The sequence below is a fragment of the Calliopsis andreniformis genome, chromosome 1, assembly GCF_051401765.1.
Source record: "Calliopsis andreniformis isolate RMS-2024a chromosome 1, iyCalAndr_principal, whole genome shotgun sequence".
Classification (NCBI taxonomy): domain Eukaryota; kingdom Metazoa; phylum Arthropoda; class Insecta; order Hymenoptera; family Andrenidae; genus Calliopsis; species Calliopsis andreniformis.
In genome coordinates, this window is record NC_135062.1 from 13,140,250 (window position 1) to 13,164,446 (window position 24,197).

Sequence of the window (24,197 nt, forward strand, 5' to 3'; positions counted from 1 at the left end):
TTATGCGAGAATCGCTTAAAATGAACTGCTGTTACTGTTGCAATGTTCGTGGCAATTTTAGGCTCGATGATAGCACAGTTCTTCGTCGTGGCTGTCTCTCGCTTAATCTTGAGATCTAGTGTCCTATGTTCTTTTGATAAACCGAACGAGTACGCGATTGTAATTGTTGTTTTTTTTTATTACTGCTCTACCATTATCATTATTATTATGATTACTGTGTTATATAGGAGTGTGTCTTATTAAAGTAGCGACGTACATTGTTCTTTCTGCGAAAACGCGGTTACCACTCGTGGGCAGCGCGAGCAACGCGAGCTCGATACTTGGTGAAATGAGTACAGCAAAAATATTGTTAACACTGTGAGTGTCTTTACTTCTGTTTCAAGTTTTAAGTAATGAGGAACTGTAAGGATTCAGACCTTAGGCCTAGCTAGTCTCGCTACTTCGCTGTATCTCCTTCACCGAGTGACCACCATTCATAATTAATTCTGATCGTAGAATTCTTAACGCACAGAGAAAAAAGACTCTTCGCTAAACACTAAAATAGTAACATCAGCGTTGTTGCAAATAGGTGCGAGTTGAATTGCAGATAAATTTTTTTGCCATCTGCAAAGGTGTCAAGGTCAGAATCAATTGCGAATTGTGAACTGCGATCCTCCCTGCGCGCATACTTAAGTATGCATGCAGTTGCGAGCCACCTTGTGTCCGTTTTTTCCCTCTCACGACCGCGAAACGCGCAAACGTTGATAGAGACGATCGCTGGCTCCAGTATTTATAGAAATATAAGTAAACTCATCGGCAGCTCGCGCTAGCGACTTCAGTTTGGCGGCGTCTAAGCGGTAACTTCCGATTCTCCTCAGAGAGAATCGCTCGAGACGATGTTGCAGGTGTGGAAACCTTCTGACTGATCAGCCACGGTCTTCCGCTTGTTATGTATGCGTTTTCTATTCATATACGTATTTTAAAATAAACATCGATACACAAACCCCGTTCACGACGCTTGAAACTGGCAACATGTTGAAGGAACTTCGACGTTCATCTTTCCCGCGTATTTGGAAGCACGCAAGCACCAAACTAAACGCCTAAAAATTTCCCTCCGTCGTTTTCAAAATTCTTGTGAATATACGCGACTGCGTTTTTATCCTACAATATGATGAACCCAGTGAAGCTGCGCTTTTATACTGAAAGATACGAGAAAGAGAAGAAGTTCTTCAGGCTGCAAGAGAAATTTGTGGCTATAGGGAGGACACAACCCTTAACGAGCAAGTTCTACGCGAAACATGACGTGATCCCGCTTTCTGAGGCTCCTCAGGAGTACATTGATTTGATCACAAAGCGCACCATTTTGGTACCAAAAGATATTTATACGTTCAGACCGCCTACGGTTAATATGGAGTATGCTCATTCATGATAAAATAATGTCTGTGATATGTTCAATTTTTTAAGGATTCGCGCGGTTGGTTTACAGATATGGCTGGTTCAGTGAACCCTTGATACCTAGGACCAAAGATCGCAGGCTGTACTTTCCAAAGAAGGAAGCTGATTTTATTGCGAATGAACTTCACATTCGTCATGTTCAAAGAGGTTTGCCAGTTGAGAAGTTCACTGGGATACCTTTCAAAGTTTAATCTTCGTGACCTGAGATGCTGTAGAGAAGTACGTTTTTTTTATTTTAACTATTATTTTCTTGGACCCACTACCAAAAGAGGCATCGTTTCCAAATTCTCTTAAGCTCACATTTTCTGCGACACCTTGTATATGAAAATTTGTACTATCTAGTTCATAGATATCCCGCTAGATAGCTATAGCGTTCAGTTGTCGGTGGAGTACATAAATAAATTCTATTACAAGGTTTTGTAGAAATATTTCAAAGCTCTCGAGCTCAGTATTGTTGAAGAAGTAATCGTACAGCTTTTATAGAAGCTCTAACATCTTTTCCTAGCAAATTTTCTCGTTCTTTGATACTCTAACAAAGTTGAGGTTACTATTAAAAGAAGACAAGTATATTTAAAGAATAATTCAGAGGTATTTATTATTAAATATCAGGTAACACTCAACGAATAACATAATTTATGCCAATCTTCTCTCAAATAGCCCACTATCACTTCTTTCAATTCTCGACAATCTTCACAAATATTCTTCGATGCACCATCTTCTTCGCCGACAACAAAACGTTAAGTTCACTTCGGTTCGGCGAAAGTTCAATATCGATGTTGTGCCACAGTCGTTTCCTGGCAACAAACGCGACTTCAATCTCACTTCAAGATGGCATAAAGCCGCGAACTGCGCATCTATGGTACTTATGAAGAGGTATCCACGAACGAAAAGCTCAGCAGAGTGGTCGTCGCGGCTGGTGTTTGTCAAATAAAATCGTCGAACGATCGGTGGAACCAGTGTTCACCAAAGGAGGGAAACGGGGGAAGATGACATCGAGAAGTGACGACCTGTAGCGCAACCCTTGGCTACGGTCATGGCAGGAAGAGGTTTCTGCGTGAATGTGCAGCTAGACTTACACGCCGTACGTGTGAAATAAAAGCAAGAATTCAGATAGATTAACATACAATTGTGTTAAAGTAGTTTTGGGGTCTTGAGTCCTGCAAGCTCAAATTGCGATTAAAATCTAAGGACCACCTGAGTTTGAACCTGGAATTATAAGTTCAGGTTTTAAGGTTGAAGTTTGATGCTTTAAAGACGCATACTTTATATATCACTAGATTAATGATAAGGAGGCGTGATCATCAGCAAAAAAGCAAAGAACTAATTTGTAGCTTTTGATGTGGGGTAAGAATTTTGCGGGAAATATCAGGCAACAGTTGTCAGCCATATTGTACCGCTAAGGTAGTACTGCCACCTACATCCTGCCGCGGGAAATTATAAAATTTAAATTATAGGATTCTAAAATAGAACTATATAATTTTTTAGTAGAAAAGTGATACCACACATTCGTTTTATATTCATGATTATGATCAATTCGTCCACGATGTTTCAGATAACGTGTCCTGGGGTATGGCTGTGTCCTAATGGCAAAGTAGCTCTGCGAATAACTAGCCTCGGTTCCACCCTAGAATCTCACAGAGTATCACCGATTTTTCCACTATTATTTCACAACGAGTTTAACTTTAAGAAAACGTTCACACGGCTGGCTGCTTTAACAGAGTTGCAATGGAATTTGGAGCAAGAGTTTCTCTACGCGGAATTAATACAGTGGGTCAGCCCCTGCAACCGGGCTGTCGTGTTGGCTACGTTCGAGACGAGCCTGGCAGATGTACTGTACCCTGTGCCACACTACAAAGGTTTATTAGCTGGAGTAGACGTAGACCTACTTATGGATCCTACTAAGTATTTCCCTGTTAGTTCGTTCAGACATTATTCTGTGTAACATCCACTCAATATTTGTGTCAATCGGTTCGGATGTCATAGTTGGGTATCTTAATCTAGGGTATCATAGCGCCCAAAATCGAGATTTCGACAAAAACGACGATAGAAGAAGTGATAGGCGTCTACGATGAAAACGTTGGCGAAGCGTACGTGATTAACCCGAAAACCATTAATTCTAAGGTACTAGTATCTCGTCGACACTACAATGTATGTCTCAATGAATTTAGCTTACCGATTGCCATTTTTTCAGCGGACTTGCGCTCATAGGAAGCGACCTGCTAAGGGTATCATCAGACAAAGGAGGGTTTGTCACAGTCGGGCAAAGCCTCGAGGTCACCTTTGTCGATCGTAAGTGCTATGACTACTTCTCAAATATTGACAACCTTCAATCGTAAGTATTTTCAGTACGGAGTATCGATGCAGCGTAGAGTCGAGCAATGTAGAAAACTCGTGCCTGAACGAACAGCCCCGACACAACGTCTGCTATCATCCCGCAAGAGAGACGTCTAAGTGCTTGCGCGATATCAACGCGAGACGAAGAGGAGACTGTCAAATTTCCCCGATTTGTGGAAATGCGCACATGTTCGATAATTGTCCAGTCTGTTTGAAGTACAAGTGCTATTTCGCTTGCGAGTGTGACGATTCGAACGTCGAACGACGTTGCCCCGACAAACGCAGAGAGGGTTCAGAGTCGTTGAAGCACTTGGAGCAATTGCATGATAGCTGTCGGTGCTGCAGCTGTCTCCCAGACAAATGTGTGTCACGTGGACCAGCGTCTCTGTAAGTTTAACGCACACTGCTGATCTCACTTCCAATAGTCACAGAGTGAATTGTTACAGAATACAGAGAGGGGCCCAGTGTCCTCGGCAAAAATCATATTGCGCAGAAAAGATCTACAAACCGAAGGAGTATGTCCCCTAGAAGAGTCTCTGAACCCTAAGCAGTCTGAAAAACGGGTGAAACGTTTAAAATGGAACTTTAGTGTTTCAGGATACGACGCCCACTGCGCGTGCGGTGAGAATGAAGCAAGACAAGGCTTTTACAAAAACTTGGAACGATTTTATAAACGTATGTACAAGCAAGCGAAACTTCGGGCACTGGAAGTGAACGATTGATGTCCGAGATCGTAATCACAGCAAATTGTCCAAACATTGTCTGAAAGGTAAACGTGATTGTACGAGGACGAATAAATCATCGAATTGTACGAAGAGGCAGTGACTTTATACGTACGTAGCTATGTTACAGATGCGTTTTATTTTACATAAACTTGTCTGCCCAGTGTATACAATGGGGTTCCCTCTATTTTGTAACCACGGTGGAACACTGATTTACTGAGCAACGCTGGAGTCCGTAGATAGATGCCACGTCCTTGAGGCGTCCATGCTCTTATAGTGACGTTTTCGTTTTCGTGAGGTGTAATCGCGATCCAACCTAAACAATCAAATATGTACATTCTTCTCCTCGATAACAATCGATTTTATATTTTGATTACCACGTGGAGTTACCTATACTCGACAACACGACGTCGGCGACAGATTGGTTCCTGTGTATGCCAGTAAGCTGCATTTCTTTTGACTCCAACCGTGGCCATACCTCCAGCCGTTTTGGATCGTTGATAGGTACAACGAAAGCTTCGGTTTGTAGCAACTGATTGTATATATCGTCCGCGTCGGCGGTGTAACACATCGTAATGGGTAACTTCGAGCTTGTGAAGAGCGTGCAGCTACGATATTATAGAATTATTATTGATTTTATGAAGAATATTAACACCTAAGAAGACTAAACGTCTATAGTTTGATTCGATTAAATTTATATAGTAGAATGGATTGAGTACCGCATGTAAAGATCTCCTTCCAGGAAATCTAATCTGCCCATACCAGCCACAAATATAGTTTGTTTCGGTCTGAGTATAAATGTTCTCGGTGATATGATTGTCGATGGCAAAGTTGCTAATAACTCGTCTGTCGTTAGTAAGTCTAATATTTGGTCTTGTTGAATGGTACCAGGAGTATCGTAACACCAACGACTCTGTTTATATTCAGGCTGCGATTCGTCAAATCCGACTTTTTTCATTAAGGTCTTATGCGACATTTCTGAGAAGGGGTCTGCGCTGGGCTTCTGTGATGGTATATAAGTAAACGTTCTGCCAACAGTGCCTGCGAAAAGGTAACTGCATTAGAAATCGTGCATACAAATTTTCAGAAGATTTATATTTGCATTACCCTGTAGATTCGCGTATTTCATGTTCCTAGTTTTTTTAAACTCTGTATCTCTGTATTTTGATAGCATTTGTTTATACATTTTTTCTTCTATAAGCCGTTGCGTTCTGTGGTAAAGTTTTTCAGGGGTTGGATTTAAGATAGGGAATTTTAATAAATTCAAGGTTGTGCCTGGCCACTGAGATATCGTTGCGCGTTGTATAAGGTCAACAGCTTGCACTTTGCAGTAATCAGAATTTAAAAGGGCATTAAACATGGAGGATTTTCCCACGTTTGTGCACCCAACTAAATAAACGTCTCCTAAACATGAAAAATTTAGAGTATTAATCTTTTATTAATAAATAAATATTGTCTAAGAAAAACATGAATCAGATACCTTTATAAGACCATTTGTGTTGCAATTTATTTATGAGTTCTTCTATGCCATATCCAGTTTTTGCAGATGTTAGTGCAACATGTGTAATATTTGCTTGGTTTATACCAGTTGTTTGGAGTACACTATCTAGTAACTGTTTTTTAACATTGTCAAAGAACTTGGGACAGTCTCTAGGTAACAAGTCAACTTTATTCCCAACTAAATAAATAGGTGTAAAAGGGTGTAGAATGCTTTTCAAATCTGGCCAAATACTACAAGGAAAGTCAGTCAAATCAACGATTAAAAGAACTGCACACTTCTTTGTCTTTATTACTTCTAAAAGCTTTGGATAATCTTCTATTGATACTTTAACTTCTAAAGATGCATTATAGTATTTTAAAAAGTGACATCTTTGGCAAATCATTAATTTCAAATCTTCATTACTTTTCTTCAAAAACAGTTCTGATGGTAAATATCCAGGGATAGCTGGATCTTTGCAGTGTAATAAAGCACCACATCCACCACATGGAATAGAACTAACTTCTGATGAAGGATCAGGTGTACCATAAGCCTTATAATCAATGTTTATTAATGAATCATCGAATTCCTCAAAGTCTGTCATCCATGTTGGTGGAACTTTCCACAGCTCTCCTTTCGGCATATCATTATTTTCCATATACTCCTCGAAGTCAACTTCATTCCCACCTTTCCTTCCAATTCTCTTTGCTTCTAAGTACTTCTCATATAAATCTTTATATTTTGTATTTAACAGTGTTGAAGTACTCTCTGTAACATCATCTGGCAGAGTATCAATACTCTCATATGAATCTACCCTCGAATAAGGCATATATAATGGTTTCTCAGATCTTACTTCCACATTTGTATCATCTTCCACTTTATTTTCCAGTGGAGTCTCTTTTTGCTTCAGCCTTTTTTCTGCAAATATACTTATTGCAGGTTCATTGATTTGTTTATTATATTTCAATTTTTCTTGAAGCCTCCGTTCATGTAACTGTAACTTTTTACGTTTTAGATATCCCATGCATATGTTTTCATTGTCCAAATAATCACAATACAACAATTTATCTCGTAGGGCTTGAACTCTTGGGTCTACTTCAGAATGAGCGGTTCTGCGTATAATATTCTGCTTAAAGGTCTGACCCTTGACTTTTAACAAGAATCTTAATCTTGTGATGTGCATGTTTCAAATGTTGACAAAAACAATGTACCGGTACTTTCACAATTTTACGAATATAATTTTTTGTACTCTACTTCAACGACAGCGTCAAAAAATATGTGGTATATTCATTTCGTTGTATAAAATTCACGTTTATGTTCGTTACATTGAAAACAAGCGATTAAAACTAAAAAATATCAACGATTTAGGTTAGACATAACCTATGCATTATAGACACATGCTGATAGTAGTATACGTATGACGTTGCCAAGGACTTTAAATCGAACGTGTCGAGATTATTTAAATTAAGTCTATGTTGTAACTATGTTATATGCAAATTTGCAACTTTGCTGAATGCGGTTATTCAAAAGTAGTAGAATTCAGATTAGAAATGACCTACTATGATCAGATGAAAATTCGATTCGGTATCTTAACATTCAATAATCATACATTCATACTCAGTACTACATAAAGTACATTATTAGACGTACGTTATCAAGTTATTAACATTGTGTAGCTTTGTTTTTTGAAAAAAACAGTGCAAGTTGTTCATTTTAATTATGTTTACGTCTATAACATGTTTACGACAGCCTACGCATTTAACATTTTATAATGAAAGACGCAGAGGCTTCTGTGTAGAACACGCCAGACGCTTCATAAGATATGCATCTACTCATACATAGTCCAAGTTTACGATGAGACAAGTGTCACGTCGTTCTTTCGCCAACAGTGAACGTGTCAATATCATATTTTTCAAAATTAATATCTACCCTCGGTCATCCAAGGATAAAAAAATATTTCGAAGAATAATATTTCCTGATCAATAAATGAATGCTTTTAGGTTAGCTTCCCAAAGAAAGGACCGAAGGAAGGAAGAGTTAGAGGAAGCGTCTCGTCGACATAGATTAAAAACGCGATGGAGTCGACCAAGGGAATAAGGGATCGCGAAGGAAGGACAGGGAAGGACAAGGAAGGGACGCTATATAAACAGTATCGGTCGAAGACACGAAAGTCGGTCAGGGCTGAATACCTGAACCGCGGCACGTACGCCACGCAGTGGCGCTTTGCAGCACTCAACTTCGAGTCGAGCCACGCCGCCAAATGCGCTCTTCCCCTCGTCGTTTTTATTCACGACCGTCTTGTTTTGAACGCTCCCCCCAATAATTAACTTCTACGTGCCTGGATGCATGTTCGTCGCGTGGCCTGACAGAGCTTGCGACTCCCCTCGAGCTTTCAATTTGATATTTCAACAAATTCGTATTCCTTTAAATCTTAAACGGTTATCACAATAGAATTCTTAATGATACAATTCTTAAGTGAAATTGAATAATACAGAATAAACTGTGGAAGTCTTAACCAGTTCTGACTGGCGAAAGTTCTGACGCCTTTCAGTTTCGGCGGTCCTTTATATCTAGTACCCCACTTAAGTTGGGTGACTCAATTCTTGTGTTATCCTACTTATGGCAATAAGGAATACTCTATATAACAAGCTTTAAAATAATTCAGAGAAGCCTCAAAGAGATACATGCTATATTTGTCATTCTGTCACAAGGCAGTAGTTTCCTACTTTAAAATTATGTACATTGGCGGTCTTTATAATGTTACTTGCACTCTAGAGAACCTGCGAGCTTGCTTGGACAGCTAGTATTATATTTGTTTACGTAGAGCGTAGAATATTTTTGTTTAGATAAGTTCAGAGTCATAAGGCAGTAGTTTTTTTAGTTTGACATTATATTTTCATCGTAGAACGTGTTTGTGCAGACATTTCTTATCGCCTCGACAACACGTTCATCTTATCCGACTAGAAAATAGACAGAACATGATTGCATATGTTGTTGTCGAGACAATATACGCGTGGCGTTAGTTCTATTGGTTTAGCGTTGGAATAATTCAAGGTGGGGAAACGTAAAAACAATTATCAAGGTGTAGTTGTGTGTACGTGATTAACGGCATGTATGCACGAGGTCGTCGAGCTTGACTCGTGTCAGCTGCGCGCGCATAGGACTCGTGGGGATCTGTTTTATGGGTGTACGAGCTTCCTTTCTGACAATCAGATGGGAAAATGAGAGAATACGAGGATATTACATTTGAGAGTTTTCTAGAGAACAGTGGAGCCTCGATTATTCACTGTTTCAGTCATTTAGAGACAGAGATGTCATGGTAACAAAAAAATAGTTAATAGTAGAACATCAATTGAGACTTAAAGAATTGTTTAACCTGTGTACTAAGGTCGCCCTCTATGCATAGTTCATTGTCACGATGAGTGAAAACAAAGTATAAATATTCATAGTATTTTTATTTACATCTATATGTGTGCGTGGAATCTAAAGTTCTGTCTGATAAAACCTAATATTTAGATTCTCGAGACTTAAATTCGAAACTTGGTAAAAGATTTCAAAACTCTTGAAACCTTTTTGAGTTTCGAGGGGTTTCGAGATATCAATATTTAAAGAAACCCATCCCTAGCAGGATCATATCGTTTATTTGCTGCGATAATGACATAACTCTAAAAATAACTGCTTTTAAACCTTAGTATTAAAAACCAGTTTCTCCATGAAATGAAGTTATCGTTATTCCTCGAAAAATGAGTTTTGGGTATAATATCATTGTTGCAGCAAATGATCGATATTCAGTGCCACGCGGTATTATGAAAAAGATAACAGGTTAGAAATTCATAAAAACCGTATATTCCTGGGGAGCCAACGATTAACGCATAACAAGTTTAATTCAGTTCAGGGACACTTCTCGCTATGTTGACTAGGTTATGCATTTTGGCGAAGTGCGAAGTTTCACATTAGAGTTTTGCAAATAAGAAGAAATATCAGCTTCCTATAAATAATTACCTACGACAAGTATTTCTTTACCATTAATCTCCTAATGGAGAAGAAAAGATTCGTCAGGGTTAACCTAAACTAGGTTTTAACAAATTCCTAAACTTCAGACTATAATTCTTAAATTCCCCTCGTCGACGACTCTTAGCTGGAAAAAAAGGTCAACAATTTCGCGTGCTTTGGGTGCACAAAAAATGTACATAGTTACTTCAACCATTTTGCTCCCCCTCCTAGGTCGTCTCCTAAATTCGCCTCTGTGTACAGAATAGCAGAATAACAATAAATGAACAGTTAAATACGCGCATCAGGAAGACGACCTTCCAAGAGGTGATCGGGAAATCGCGAAGCGTAGACGCGCGCTAGTTCGTGTGCCAAGGCGCGCGTATAGTGCAAGTGTAGGTGCATTACGTAGGTCGTGTAGTGCATAAGTAGCTCTGCACTCCACGCACACATAGATAGTTAATGCAGTACGCAGCGTTGTCATTCCGCGGAGAGGATAGCAAGGCAGCAAGTAGGGAGCGCGAGGAACGCACGTCAACCAAGAAAACGTTGCGGATGGTCAGAGTATTGTTAAGTCCTCTTGCCAACTACCGATAAAAGTGTTCACGTCAATTAAATCGACGCAGGAACGAAGCTGGGGCTGCTGGACCGTGATAGAGCCGCGGTGCTCCACGGCCGACGCGCAAAATGTCGTTTAGGAACGGGCTGCCATCGATTCGACCGTTCTCAATTATTCCGACCCCTCCGTTCTTTCAATCGCGAAGCTTCAGGCTCGTTTAGAACAGTCAAGTTACTCGAATTCAAGCCGCTTGTGTTCAAGCAGCTTGATATTCAAGTTTATAACAACGCAAGTTCGTGTCCCATGCATTGCTCGTAATACTTTCCAGGAGACTTCTCCTGGGATATGAATAGTACTTGAATTAAATTGAGGTTAGGGACTGTTTTAAGTATTAGGCATAGGCTGGATATAGATTTATGAGGCACGGACGGGGTATAGATTTATCAGGTATAGAGATTTAAAATAGTAACTAATAAGTATTAAAAAATTGAAAATTTGTTGGGGTAGAAATCTTAACGATGGCGCGAATTTTATGCTTAGTTTTCTAATTCGTCGAGCGGCGCTAAGCGCTAGAACAAACAAACGAAATTCGAGGACGCAGTAGTAATCGATATTTGCATGGCTTCGGCAGCTTCTATTTAGATGAATGTTCTCCAGATATATGTACAATAGATGTTTGGAAATAAGCGATAGACATCGTAATTGTAATCTCTATTTTTGTTACAAAAGCTTGTTCACTAATAAGATGTTTTTTTCGTATTTTTCCGCGCCTGCATTATGCAAGAAGCCAACACCTGTTACAATAATAGCATTCCATCGACTTCTCGCTGGTTCTTTCGCGTTAAATAATACAAATTGACTTTTGGCTGAGACAATACCAAGCATATGCAAATTGGACCTTGGTTACTCATCCGTTTGTTGCTGTTTATTCGTGCTTGAGCGCAAACGGTGGATTTTTCGTAATCGTTGAGGCTAGGAATGATCATTCGGAATTAGAAATAAGGTACTTGTTATTATTTCTCTTATTTTTTATTTAAAAAAAAGAACTTTCATTAAAAATGTAATACCTTTTTTTAATTTTACACGTTAATGAGTAAAGTTAAAAGGAAAAAACTAAATCCTCAATTTCTTTATTTTAAAAGTACTTTTCTTATAAATGATGTTAATGCCAAGGCACAGAAATAAAGATAAAGGACTCTAGTGTGTAGAAAAACCAACTTTTTTCCACTCACTCACAGATAATAAATTCATGTGTTTCTAGTGTTTGACAGTCACAAGGAGAAAGCACAAGGTTCTGCAGGACAACACACGTGGTCCCAGCATTTGCGCGACGCGAAACAAAGAAAGCAAAGCCCTTGGAAACTTAAAAAGCATTATACTACGAGTAGCTCTAAGCGTTATTCATGGGGAACGCTTCGACTCGAAAAGGTCAAGTTGTAAATCCAATCGACTTGCGAAGCGATCTGGCGAACACGTGTCCCATGTCCCACCAGCAAGCTCGAGTCCCCTGGCCCTCCTAATCTGCTGCAGTAAACATGAATTGAAGAGAACGATCGACTGTGGAACAAAGAGACCCATAGAGAGTGGCCTGCACGAGGAGACATTTTCCAGAAACGCGTAAAAGTCGATGGAATGGAGTGACGGGAGTACTGAATAGGGAAGGGTAAAGTTGCAAACATGAATGGTCTGCTTGTGCAAGCGAATTTACTGGAAAACGTACTCATGTATCGTTGATTACTATCTCGAGAGTACTGAAAATCATGCTAAACTTGAAAGACGTAGTATGCCTTATTACAGTAAAAAAAAGACAAATCACTAAAATAAAGTGAAAGAATAGTTCAACTTAAGGTAGAACTCGAACTTAACTCGAATTTTTTGAAAATATGATATAGGTCGTTCTGCCTTAGAACCACAGATTTAATATACGTAATAATTACCAGTTATTGGACATAAAATGCGTTTTGGGATCGTTATCGAAGAGCTGACGCAAACTTCGAAACGTTTTCAACGCGAAAATTCGAGCGGAGCATCGAAGAATGCACCGACGCGATATCTCGCACGGCGAACGAGAACGTGAGCAGCGTGGAACGAACTCTCGCTCGCTCGAACACACAGGAGAAAGGGAACGAGTAGGTTCGAGCCAGCGCTCTGTGCGTTGCAAAGAATCCGTAATCAAACCGATCCTCGTTTTTCACGCTGCCTCCGCGTCCCTATACGATCGCTAATCTTGTATTTACATTTACGTATTTTCGATGGCTCTTTCGTTCGAGATCTTTACCGAATCTCGAGACGCCTCGGCGACTCGGCAGGGGTTATCGACTCTGACTCTTGGGAGATGGTCATGACCGAGTCGCAACGCGCCCCTTACGATATGATGCAATCTGTTTGGGATGAGCTTTGCTTTGGGTTCATGATCCTCGGAAGAGGAGCGATTGAACTTAATACTTTAATATTTTGACTGCCATAAGTTGGGAATGTATGTCATACCTTGTTTCCAGATTCCAATTAGCATCATATTAATTTAATATTGTTAGACTTCAATTAATGTCTTTCTATCTTACAATCAAGTATTTATACTTGAAAATTGATCTAGCTTTGAGAAGTCTCGGGTACAGAAGTGTTACTCTCATATGAGCACCATGGCAGTTAAAACGTTAATAGGGATAGACGATCGTTGGTTGTTAATATGTTAGCGAGGCAATCGATTGATCGATCGCGTGATCACGTCTCCGTGTCAATAACCTCAGAGTGAAATCCACAGTGACAAAGCCGCGTGATTAATGTCGTACTCATTCCTGAGGTATTCGAGGCTTTATCAAGCTATTTAAATTACCCTTATGAATAATAAGATAAAACGGCGGTTCATCGAGTCACCAACTTAAAACACGTTAAATTTTAGCTATTTCTTTTTGATAAAAAATTCTCAAAGAATTATCATATTCTAGGATTATCTGTGTCCCCATATCTAGCGTCGTAGCTGCAGGAAAGACGAAAACAATATCCTGTATTGCTCATCCAAGGCCAGTATACTATGTAACGCTTGTGCCGAAGCAAAGACGCAATTTTGATCACTCATACGCAAATACTTAGAAACGGAAGGACAGAAACGTTAGACTGCTGGCACGCTTGCTTTTCGTAAACACGTACCTACTTGCTATGCATAAATTATCTCGTGGCGTTTGGTATAATACGCAAGATAACGAGGTGTCTCTGTGTTTATAGCTACAAGCATAATACATGTTGCTGCGCAAATTGGGCAAATTGCTCGACCACTGCTGTAAACCTCAAGAACCATGGAGCCTTGGAGGAATGGTCACCACGTGCGTAGGGTTATGGGTTCACAGTTCTTTGGTGATTATTGCAAGTCGATTGCCAAAAAAATGAACAAAGGACAATGGGTAATGAAAAAGAGAAAGGAAAAAGTCCTTTCTGCTTTTAACATCTGGACATTAGACGTAGCGAAGGTAGAGTAAAGAAGCTTTCCACGTCCTCTTCGTAATTAAGTAGTTAAACGATTAAGAAATATAGTAGTCTTTTCAGGTAGTCATCAAGTCGACCAGGTGTGACTGACCTTTACATCGTTTGCCATTTTCGCGGAAAACGACACTATTTTCAGCTCCTCCGCCCACGGAGGTCTTTCATCAGTGTTTGTTTACCTGCGACAGAGCAAGGAAGGCTTTCGAAATAATTATGCAAATATGTTTACGATCAAAGGCGAAGTATGTACGACTTAAGACTAACGGTACCGAGCAATCGTTCATTCCAACAGATGTTCGTCAACGATCAAGGACCCTTTTACTTTCGACGAATCAGCGTCTCGAGAGAAGGTTTCAAAGCATTTTCTACATTTCTCCGCGGCGTCGTTAGGAAAGAACCATCGAAAATAGCGGTCGATCTTTCTTCCGGTGCTCGACTTTGTAACAAGCTGCGGCAAATTGTCACCGCCTGCGAAAACGGGTCCAAATCGCTTTTGTGCGTCTGGCACGGATCCCACGCTTAACATATCGTTATAAATATCTTCTATGCTAGCCCTCGTCCCCGTCGCGGCTCCCTCGACGCGGTGCTGCGCGTCTGAAAAATGATACGAGTTCCTTCGGCTCTAACAGCGTCTTTCGATCATTTAACCGAGAAGTAACTGTAACGCTATACATATAACAGCGCCTATTGCATTTCCATCGTTGCTATCCGTAAGAGAAGTGTGAAGGATTCGGCGCAAAGTCGGAAGCGAATCGTAATGATCGATGCGCCACCCTTTCTCTCGGGTCAAGCAAGTTCGTTGGCTCTTTTTCGCGGGTGGCCTGGCCTGCTCGCGAACGCTACAGTAGACACGTACTTCAGCGACCGCTGGACTTTAATTCCAAGCAGTTACGAAATCGACTTCGCCAATGCTTCTTCTGGCCTGGCCACTCGCGCGTACTCACGACGTCTCAGCGTTTTAGCGACCCCTTTTGCGTCACGCGACACCCGTGAGATTGAGAGCATATTATCAGTGTCCGCGATTTCCAGGCAATCTGTCTTTTAAAGGTCAATTAACGTAGTGGCTCAAATTTGTAGAAAATGTGACTTAAGTACGTATAAAATTTATAAAACGTTTAGAATCTTAAAAGTGTCGAAAACTGGAAGGTCTTAAGCACTTGAAGAGTTTGAAATTTTATAAATTTAAAACTCTGAAATTTGGGACATTTGAGTATTTGAAAATTTGAAAGTTTGAAAATTTGAAAATTTGAAAGTTTGAAAATTTGAAAATTTGAAAGTTTGAAAATTTGAAAATTTGAAAATTTGAAAATTCATAGATTTAAATATTTAAAAATTCGAATATTTGAATATTTGAAAAGTTTGAAAAATCGAAGTCACCAAACAAATCAACAAAAGAATATTTCCACGAATGGCTGACGCGACTAGGATCGTTCAATTCGCTCCCCGATCTCGTTGGCTCAATACCTTTACGATTCGCTGCACGATCGAGCAGCGCAAAAGCCTTCCAGGTATTTTTTCCATTCAACATCTGCGCGAGCGAAACGTTCGCTTGGCTTCGCAAGGTGGAAACATCGACGGTGCGAACGGTGCGCGAAAACAACGGACTATTTATTCCCCTAGTCGGCGTAATTTATCGCTCGCAAGGTAGAAACGCGCGGGCCGAGGACAGGACGAGCGTAGATTTATCCGCTAATAGGACCGATTCCATTGTAGTCGGTCGAGCGTAAAGAGTTCTCGGTAAGCGTCTACGTTGCGCGATCGCTTTTCTCTAGCTCGCTCCGATCTCCCGAGTCATTCACCGACCACCATGTATTCTTGGACTTGCCAGCGTCCCGAGAACGTCGCGAGAAAAAACGAGAATCGGCATCAAAAATGTCCCGGAGTTGTATTTTCACGCGAACCACGAGGTTTCACTTGCTTCTCTGGTTTATTTCGTCTTACGACGTTACACATAGCATTAAAGATTAGATTTCAATATGGCTTCTGTGCTTGCGCTTCACTTTTTACTTCTTTTATATGTACACTGACACGACATCTATATTGGATTGGTTCTTTTTCTTTTTTCTTGGAATTAGAAATTTTTAGATACAGTAGAAGCTTGATTAACTATGATTATTCAAAATTTCTGACATTTAGGGTTGTGCATATTGGATGTAATAAGATACAGTATATACAGTAGGTCATTGATCACCTTTGTAAGACTTACTTAAACGGTGAAGTACTTAAAATAAAGTAGCTAGCTATCAAAGGATGTTTAAAGCCAGTTATCAAAGGATGCTTCATCTGCTAACAATTTTTATTAGATGGTCTGCAATCATCTTGAGGCTTATTTCTACGTAGATACCTCGATGTTAAGATGCTGCTTATGTCCTTATTACCTCGAACGCTTCAATTAGCTGTCCTTGATTTGTCGCGAATCGAGTTCTGCTTTACTTCCTCTCATTCTCTCGTTTTCTCTACTTGAGCGCGTGCATCGGGAAGTAGCCTTAACGACATCCAGAAATAAGCGTGGTGGACAAATTCTGGAGAGGTCGGTGCACGTGGGTCAACGACCTCCACCGATCTCTGTCCGCCACGTCGCCAACCCGAATTTGCAATTAATTCCATTGGGGAGGCTGAAAAATCAAATACTCTACGCGCGAAACAAAAACAAGTTTATCGATGCTTGAAGAAAATATAAAAAAAGGAGATCGAGTTCTCGAAGCGATAGTAAATGTTAGAGTAGGTGATAAGAATGTTTTGGAATATATTTGTCTAATCTCACGTTTCTACGCGCATGATACGACACTCGATTATCGAAGACGCTTTCTTTCGAGGAATTATTATATTGGAGATTAATTAACGATCGACGCACACCTGTATCAATTAGAGCAACAACAGGTCTTCGGAAAAATTAGCAATTCTAGGAAATAGTATCTATAAGTATGTCTTTGTTTTCATTTAATATCAGCTTAGTTTGAAAAGAAGATAAAAAAGAAAGCGTATTATGTATCAGTTTTCGATCAGTTATGAACTGTTTCCTCTTTCTTTTGCAAATTGAGGAATTAGATCATTATTTTTATGACTAATTTTTCTATCTATATTTCAGGGGATATAGGGTGAAAGATTAGGTTATCAGGAAAATTCTATCGCTCTTGAAAAAATAAGATCACTTATATTATAATTGTGAAGCAAAATTATTTTAAGTATTAAAAAAAATACAAGCGACCTCGCGTAACTTCAAAAGCGACAGAACTTTTTTGTTTGCCTAGTCATTTGTATTTTCATAAATTTTGAGTTTATGTTTCAAATTAGAGTCCACATGATAAAATCTATATTTCTAAGAAAATGGAGCTCTTTCTCTTAAAAATTCAAAAATATTTACAAAGCACTGAAAGAAAGCATCGCTTTGAGCAAAACGGAAATAACGTCCCCGAAATCCTAAAACAGCGGCGTGTCAATTTCAGTCAAAATGTCAATCACGTGTAACATCGAAGCCATTCAGCCTCTAATTGTAAGCTCTAAACAGGTTCCCCTATTCTGCCGTTTGGAGGGAACGTCGAAGCTCTTCCGCGAAAAATACGCCCGATGAAAGAGGCGCTCGAAGCTGAGCACCATGCGGAAGACCTTGAGCAAGGAGAAACTTTTGCGCATCCTACTGTTTGACCTTCAGTCGTGGATCCACGTGCAGGCGTGGATTCGACGATCGTGCTCCTCTCTTCTGTCTTCGGCAATCGTGGCACATGAACGAATTTATTTCGACCGTTTCGTCTCGAAAATATCGCGTTTTACTTTCCAATGAGAATCTTTTGTCGCCACGGGGACCCCAACCAGACGCAGAGAGGAGGAGCCTCGTGTTTCGCCTCCAAAACAACTAAATATAGAACGTGTTTTTATGGAGTGCCATTTTTTATACAAACAGTACATTCGTAGTCGCTTAAGAACTTGAAACCTCTTTATCGTTTAATTATCTTACATATCAAGAGTATCGAGTATCTTCAGCGATGTTGCGAACTGGAGATTAAACAGATAGGAATGGCAAGTATGCGCGAGAGGACGATACAAGTGAAGGATAAACACGAGGCTACACGTTCCAAAGATGTTTGAAAACACTGTAATTTCATCTATTTCCTCTGCGTGAAAATACGAACCGTGTCTGCTTGCTACTCCGATGCCGTAAAAGAAAACGCGAACGGGAGTTGGTTTTTGCTGCAGAGGCTTCCAGTAGACGAATTACGTAACGACGCATCGTGGAGCGATCGTTCGCCTTTAAGTTCACCGCGGATACGCAGTACGAGCTAGGGGAGCCTTTTCTATCGAAAAGGTTTTGTTCACTGGTACTTGAATTTCTGTGAGGGTTCTCCATCGCAGGAAACTAATTTCGCTTGTTTTTCGTGGATAAGTTGTTTAAGTTGTTTTCTCGAATCTGGCGATTCTCTATCGGAAATTAAAGTACAGAGATTAAAAGAAATTTTGAAACTTTGGAAGCTTAAAAATTTCTAGATTATCAAATTTGAAAATTGAACTAGATTCAGAGTAAAAATCGTAACCATAAGAGGTCACCTCGGTATATCGTTATCATAGGCGCTAGATCGCTTTGATCTTCAGACGCCTCTGATAAGCGAGGTCGCAATAAAAATTTCCTAAGCGATCTCGTAAGTTTACGGAACGACCAGAGATCGAGTAAAACGATAAACCGGATTGTATATGAGTCATCAACAAGCGAAGAACGACAATAGCTCGTTAAAATTAATGAATTCGTGCTTTTTGTCAGTTTCGCGTACAAAGAGTGACCCAATTAGCTAGACGAACTTTTGTGAGGCGTTATTTTCCCGCCCATCGGCTATTCGATTGTTACGAACATCGTCAGTGTACGATTTCGTTATGCATTTTCACCCCGTGCGTGCATCGTACGTGAAAGAGAAAGCGAACAAAGGTCGATTAACCGCAGAAGGCAGACACACTGTTGTCAGTGAATCTGTGATTATATGGCAAAACAACGTGAGTCACATTTAAAAAGATTAAGAAACGAGAGTTAATTAAATACAAGTGCATAATACATAATTATGACTTAAAGTTTTTACATCAGTATCTCGAAAATAAAAATATGTGACTTGCGGACTTTGCCTCGTAATCATGGAATTATTCTTCTTCCCAAAATACTTGCTGCACGCGGGCTCGACCTGCGTGCACGTGTACTTCTACGAGTTAATGTTTTCCTGATACAGTACTCTCGCGATACAAGTTCACGAATGGGAATCAATTGAGAACTGAGAAGGTGAGAAACTCGTTTATGAGATCCACTTATGCTTTAGCCATAGGAAAGCATGAGCCTGTATCGAGTCTACCCTGTAGTAATTGTTTCTATTTCTGATAATTCTAATCCCTCAGCGACGAGCTCCATAAGCGAGGATTCTCATTTTTTCTTTTCCCCATGAATGCATAATTAGACCACTCTTCTGATTTGAATTTTTTAAAATACTTCTTCAATAATCGTAAAATGCTCCTAAATCACTTACACAGGTTCCTTACAATTAGAAAACTCATGTTTTCTGGTATTATTTTCATTTTCATGTACTACTCCGTGGTTAAGTGACTAAATAAGCTCATTTGTAACCATTATTTGCCATGCAAATTACGTTCTAGCTAAGTCTGAGTAGAAATGGAACTCTTGTATATAGATAAGCAGCTCGAAAGCGCCTCTTCCTCTTACACCGCTCGAGTAGAAGGCCTCACGCGCTATTTTGCGCAGTAAACCTTCCCCTGCTTTCCCTCCACCTCTTCCTTCCATCTTCTCCAACGCCCTTCCGATAACCAACAGCCGAAACTGTACATGATGGTTCTCTTGTTGGCACCTGCATCGTCGGCCTCGCTTCACCAATAACTACAGAAACGCCACATCGCGATTGTCTTCGCTCCCCTTCTACCTCCTTTACACAATCTACTTAATTTAGATCTTAACATTCATGTCAGCGTAGAACTGCGTTTCACACTTACGGCGCCATGCTGATGAAATATGAGGTTTCAGCTGTTTCAAGTATTTCGAGTTTAGTCATCGTTTATTTGACTACTTTATTTTATATGAGTCATGTGTACATATTAGCAACATCGATTAAGTCTTAACTCATAATTCAAACAGTGTTGCTAATTTGGATGTGTTACATGTGTACAACCATATCTAGATGATTTTAGTCACGTTTGATGTTGAAAAATCTTGATCTTTTTTATGTCTTGTCTAAATAAAAAACCGAATATTCGATTGACGATACTGGATTCAGAATGAAGTTTCATGACAATAGGAATGAGTATTTTTGAATGATGATGTCCACTGTGATTCTTCCAGGTTATGTTTTTGCAGCATTTAGCATCGTCGCGATCTAAGTCTGCGGGAACAAGCGAAAGAATGTCTCGAAAGTGTAAGAAAGTTACGTGAATCGGTGGTGTACGGTAGGTGGGTGTTGGTTGAACGAGCACGATCGGCTGACTCCTGCCACGTGCAGAAACCGGTTCCCGCTGTTATTTTGTACAAACGAACGCTGTCCTTTAAATTCTCTGTTTAACCGAGAAACCTCTAGTTCTCACGGTAAGAACCGAACACCGATCTACTCGCTGGAACTTCCGTGAAACTGTTGCTCTATGAACGAACGAATCATGGCAGCTGCGTTAAGAAACTTCTAGAATAATCTAGGCCCTTCGAAGGGGCTTTCGATCGAAGCTAGCAAGCTTAGCATAATTTTTACACATTTTGAGTATGTACAAAATTCTGAGAAAATTCGCTGGAATACTTTCAAGTATATAGCTTAAGGTTATCAAATTCAGATGTTAAAAAAATATACAGAACATTTTTATTTGGAATTATATTGCAGTACAAAGTACAGTAACAGGAATCAGGATTTTGCTGGGTTATGAAAGACCCTAGTGTGCTACTCCATGGCTAAATTTATTTTCCTACAGTTTCTTTCTAAATTCTTCTATCTAAAGTCTAATGGTACATACGTGTACAGTGGTACAGACTGGGATACTCTGTCCATTAGATACTACTCTTATCTATCCATTAGATAGAGAAAGTACTGTTGTTACCACCATGTGTTTAGAGTAATTATATCCCAGCTTGTATCGGTCTTAGAAGAAAACAAGTAATTATTATTAAGATTTCACTAGACTATAGAAGAGTTAAGATCGTTCACAGTGGATCAATACAAGTCGACCTTAACCGAATCTTGGTCGAATTAAAACGATAACATTCTCAGTGAAGCATCGATTAGTCCGGAAGTGCTGGAGGAATAAAAATATTTTTTCCTTCGCGTGGTCGAGCGTTGATCTCGCAACGTCGACTGAGGCGTCATTACAGTCACGCTGAGCGCGATTATCGCACCGATGATGCAACAATGAACGGTAGTATCAACAGCAAATTCGCTCCCCCTTTTACCGCGGCGTCCTATAGCTTACGAGACTAAAACCACGGATGATGACAGAAAAGCAAAAGAAAACAATAACACGTTTGGTCTACATTTTTGGTCGCTGCCCAATCGTGGAGCTGCTAGATTTCGACCAAGCGCCTTTCAGAGATCTATATCATTGAACAAATAGGAGTGTAAGGCTCGTAGGTAAACAATCGACCGTATAATCTTACGTAATAATAATACGGTTGATAAACTTGCAACGCAATAGCGTGGCGATTATACGGGCAACAAGTTCACGCGATGTCGTGCGATTGAAAACAAACCTCGATGGCCGCCACGAGTCTGCGCGGCTCGTAAGAATTCGTATCAACGTGTGTGTCAAGGCGCGCGCGAGCGAACGAGCTCCAACCGCAGAAGCTCGAACGATGCTCGCTCACCCCCTTCCGTTTTCTCCTTCTCTTTTCTTCTTTCCCGCCTTCACTCGCGCTGTTTGTTCTGTCGCGTCCCGCATAATCTCGCAGCGCGCGCGCACGTGACGCACACACACGTTTATGCCTCTCCGTGCCAGGATTGGGCATTATTTAAATAGAGTATTTCAACCCTTAACTGATATGATGTCAGTATTATGTAATACTGGAAAAAATACTGCTATTCTATCATTAAACGTGATTAACAATGGTAAACAGAATATTTGATTCTTTAGTTCATTGCTGAGTAATTCATTGACATTTTACGCAACACGTATTAAGAATGAGGTAATATAAAATTTATATACTGTGATCCTACCATACTAATTAAGGGTTAAGAGAATCATTATTTAATGTATCATTTTTTTTGGCTTCATTATTTCATTGTTTGAAACTGACATTGTGTAGTGGATGCTGTGGCTCTTGGGAATAAAAAGTAATTCGGAGATAATAATCTCTGAGTCTGCGATGGAGTTGATATCTCAGTGCCTTAATATTAATATATGAGTCATTCAGACACTAAATCGATCCAGTCCATAAAATAGGAAGCAAAGTAATAGTACGATATGTATAATGTATTTTAAAATTCAGCCTGAAATAAACAAAAAAGTAATTCATAAAAAGTCGACTATGTTTTGTGTTTTGTCAATGAAAATGCAATTTTCCTAAAAAGTGTCGTCGTTCAGCTTGGCTCCTGAACTTAATTTTATCTGGCTCCAATTTCGTATATATTTTTTGCATTCTTACAAAATTCTCGAATGTCATGTTATTATTAACACGTCCGTCTCATTAAAAGAAATAGAGCTTAATATATTCCGTCTCCGACTCTGAAGTCCATATATTTTCATTTGAAACTTCAAAACCTAATTTACCCAAGCCTGCTCGATACCTCCTCACCGGATCGCGCGATGTGTGTACTACGTGGCCGGTGGCCATTATGCGCGCGCACCCAGTCCCAAAACAACAGCGCACACGATCTACCGGCGTCATTTCCCGTATATTTATCTGGCTCTGTCCTCGGTAACGCGAGTATAAATGATGCCAGACGTAAACGTGCTCGCATAAACTATACCGAGGATCGAGCCAGCGAGCGCGTCTCACCGAAGTTTTCGTGAAAAACCTCGCTGAAGAGTCCACGAGCATATACCATGGCGTTATTACCGGCGAGCGGCCAGTTCGAGGCTCGCGAGAACGACCAGTGACTCTCACGCGACCTCAAATCTCCAAACGACCTTTACAATCGCTTCGAGCATCGAGAAGAAGTGAAGAAAAATAACAGAGAGATCAAAGACCAACACTCCAACATTAAATTCCCTCATTAGATATCAGTCGCTCGGTGCATCGCGCATATTTCGGTCGCCCGATCCCCCGAACTTCGTCCTCTGACGCAAAAAAGGTGGATCGATCCCGATGATACAATTCGCCAAGGCACGTAGGCGCTTGCATCATACAGAGTGAGTCAGTGGAGACCGTCGGCAGGCTCGCGTGAGAACCACTGTCGCCGAGAAGAGCTCTACGTGACGCTCTCAGAGGGCGTCGCCGAAGTCGTCCGATCTACGTGGAACCACTGGGCAGGCGGGTGTAAGAGGAGTGGGGGGAACGCGAGCGGCAGGGATAGGCGGTTCGTCGATGCGGCGACGAGGAGTGGGGGACACTTGGTAAGCGAGTCGGCCATCTTGCGAGGCTCAGTCGGAAACCAACTGCCGAGCAGCGAAGGAGAGCGAGCGAAGTGAACCCGATGTGTTAGCCGAGTTTTAATGCGCTTCCAAGCCCGGTTACCGCTACGTGCGACGAGAGGCTGTACGATAGCGTCAACGGAGCAGCGTCCACCGCGGGATTTTCGCGTACGGAGGAACTCCGACGAGAAGTCTGCGAGTAGGAGCGGAAGAGCAGCAGGGAAGTCGAGGGAGCGAAGGTAGAGGCGAAGGTTCGTCGACGGTCGAGGGAAGCCGAGGAACAAGTCGGATTCTCGCGGGCGAAGACGGGCGACGGTTGGGAACCCATCGAGAGGACGTCATCCGGATCGAAGGGAGCGGTGAGAAAGGGAACATCTTCAATCGGCTGGAATGTACATACGGTTCTAGAGAGGAGAGACAGGGAATAGCAGAGGGGAAGGAAGATAGAAACACGCGAGCACAGGGCTGAGAGCAGTGTTTGAAATCTGTGATAAGTATTTATTCGAAGAAGATCCAAATTGAGTACCATCATCGGAACACGGAGCATCTTTGTCATTCGGAGAGAGAGAGAGTAGCGGGGAAGAGTAGAATATAGCCTTTATATATTTATTTATATCTGTGATACCGACACTGATATACATCGATCTATCCCGAGGGAGGCGTCGTCGGTACAGGTAGA

The 24,197-nt window shown here is 40.7% G+C and overlaps 3 protein-coding genes and 2 long non-coding RNA genes across 11 annotated transcripts; 4 read left to right on the forward strand and 1 right to left on the reverse strand.

The window, feature by feature from the left end:
• Positions 1-1,111: 1,111 nt before the first annotated feature.
• Positions 1,112-1,862, forward strand: LOC143177531 (uncharacterized). The gene is made up of 2 exons (XM_076375495.1): positions 1,112-1,392; positions 1,466-1,862. Exons 1-2 carry the CDS (start codon positions 1,148-1,150, stop codon positions 1,623-1,625), a joined length of 405 nt encoding a protein of 134 aa, XP_076231610.1. The 5' UTR covers positions 1,112-1,147; the 3' UTR covers positions 1,626-1,862.
• LOC143177518 (uncharacterized) lies at positions 1,675-2,365 on the forward strand. The gene is made up of 2 exons (XR_013001581.1): positions 1,675-2,022; positions 2,092-2,365. It is a non-coding gene; the product is annotated as an uncharacterized LOC143177518 (long non-coding RNA).
• Positions 2,325-5,967, forward strand: LOC143177500 (uncharacterized). Of its 4 annotated transcripts, none has more exons than XM_076375444.1 (9): positions 2,325-2,515; positions 2,987-3,346; positions 3,436-3,555; positions 3,626-3,723; positions 3,781-4,155; positions 4,215-4,283; positions 4,358-5,345; positions 5,418-5,541; positions 5,759-5,967. In XM_076375444.1, exons 1-7 carry the CDS (start codon positions 2,468-2,470, stop codon positions 4,488-4,490), a joined length of 1,203 nt encoding a protein of 400 aa, XP_076231559.1. In that variant the 5' UTR covers positions 2,325-2,467; the 3' UTR covers positions 4,491-5,345; positions 5,418-5,541; positions 5,759-5,967. The 4 variants fall into 4 exon arrangements, with proteins under 4 accessions (XP_076231559.1, XP_076231568.1, XP_076231549.1 ...); XM_076375453.1 differs by having other exon boundaries at positions 4,358-4,537; positions 4,621-5,345; positions 5,418-5,967; XM_076375434.1 differs by having other exon boundaries at positions 5,418-5,967.
• On the reverse strand, positions 4,628-7,153 carry LOC143177492 (nitric oxide-associated protein 1). The gene is made up of 5 exons (XM_076375422.1): positions 5,971-7,153; positions 5,598-5,894; positions 5,210-5,531; positions 4,881-5,098; positions 4,628-4,806 (listed from the first exon to the last, which is right to left on the reverse strand). Exons 1-5 carry the CDS (start codon positions 7,148-7,150, stop codon positions 4,628-4,630), a joined length of 2,196 nt encoding a protein of 731 aa, XP_076231537.1. The 5' UTR covers positions 7,151-7,153.
• Positions 7,154-13,436: 6,283 nt separating this feature from the next.
• Positions 13,437-14,229, forward strand: LOC143178361 (uncharacterized). Of its 4 annotated transcripts, none has more exons than XR_013001770.1 (3): positions 13,437-13,659; positions 13,739-13,980; positions 14,057-14,229. It is a non-coding gene; the product is annotated as an uncharacterized LOC143178361 (long non-coding RNA). The 4 variants fall into 4 exon arrangements; XR_013001775.1 differs by having other exon boundaries at positions 13,437-13,651; XR_013001776.1 differs by having other exon boundaries at positions 14,045-14,155.
• The last annotated feature ends 9,968 nt before the right edge of the window (positions 14,230-24,197 follow it).

Coding starts and splice junctions, on each gene's coding strand:
- LOC143177531 (XM_076375495.1), top strand. CDS start 1,148: ATGATGAACCCAGTGAAGCTGCGCTTTTATACTGAAAGATACGAGAAA. Junction 1,393..1,465: donor CCGCCTACGGTTAATATGGA/GTATGCTCATTC, acceptor GTTGGTTTACAG/ATATGGCTGGTTCAGTGAAC.
- LOC143177500 (XM_076375434.1), top strand. CDS start 2,468: ATGGCAGGAAGAGGTTTCTGCGTGAATGTGCAGCTAGACTTACACGCC. Junction 2,516..2,986: donor TGCAGCTAGACTTACACGCC/GTACGTGTGAAA, acceptor ACGATGTTTCAG/ATAACGTGTCCTGGGGTATG. Junction 3,556..3,625: donor CGAAAACCATTAATTCTAAG/GTACTAGTATCT, acceptor CCATTTTTTCAG/CGGACTTGCGCTCATAGGAA.
- LOC143177492 (XM_076375422.1), bottom strand. CDS start 7,150: ATGCACATCACAAGATTAAGATTCTTGTTAAAAGTCAAGGGTCAGACC. Junction 5,895..5,970: donor ACACAAATGGTCTTATAAAG/GTATCTGATTCA, acceptor TTTCATGTTTAG/GAGACGTTTATTTAGTTGGG. Junction 4,807..4,880: donor CGTCGTGTTGTCGAGTATAG/GTAACTCCACGT, acceptor TTGATTGTTTAG/GTTGGATCGCGATTACACCT.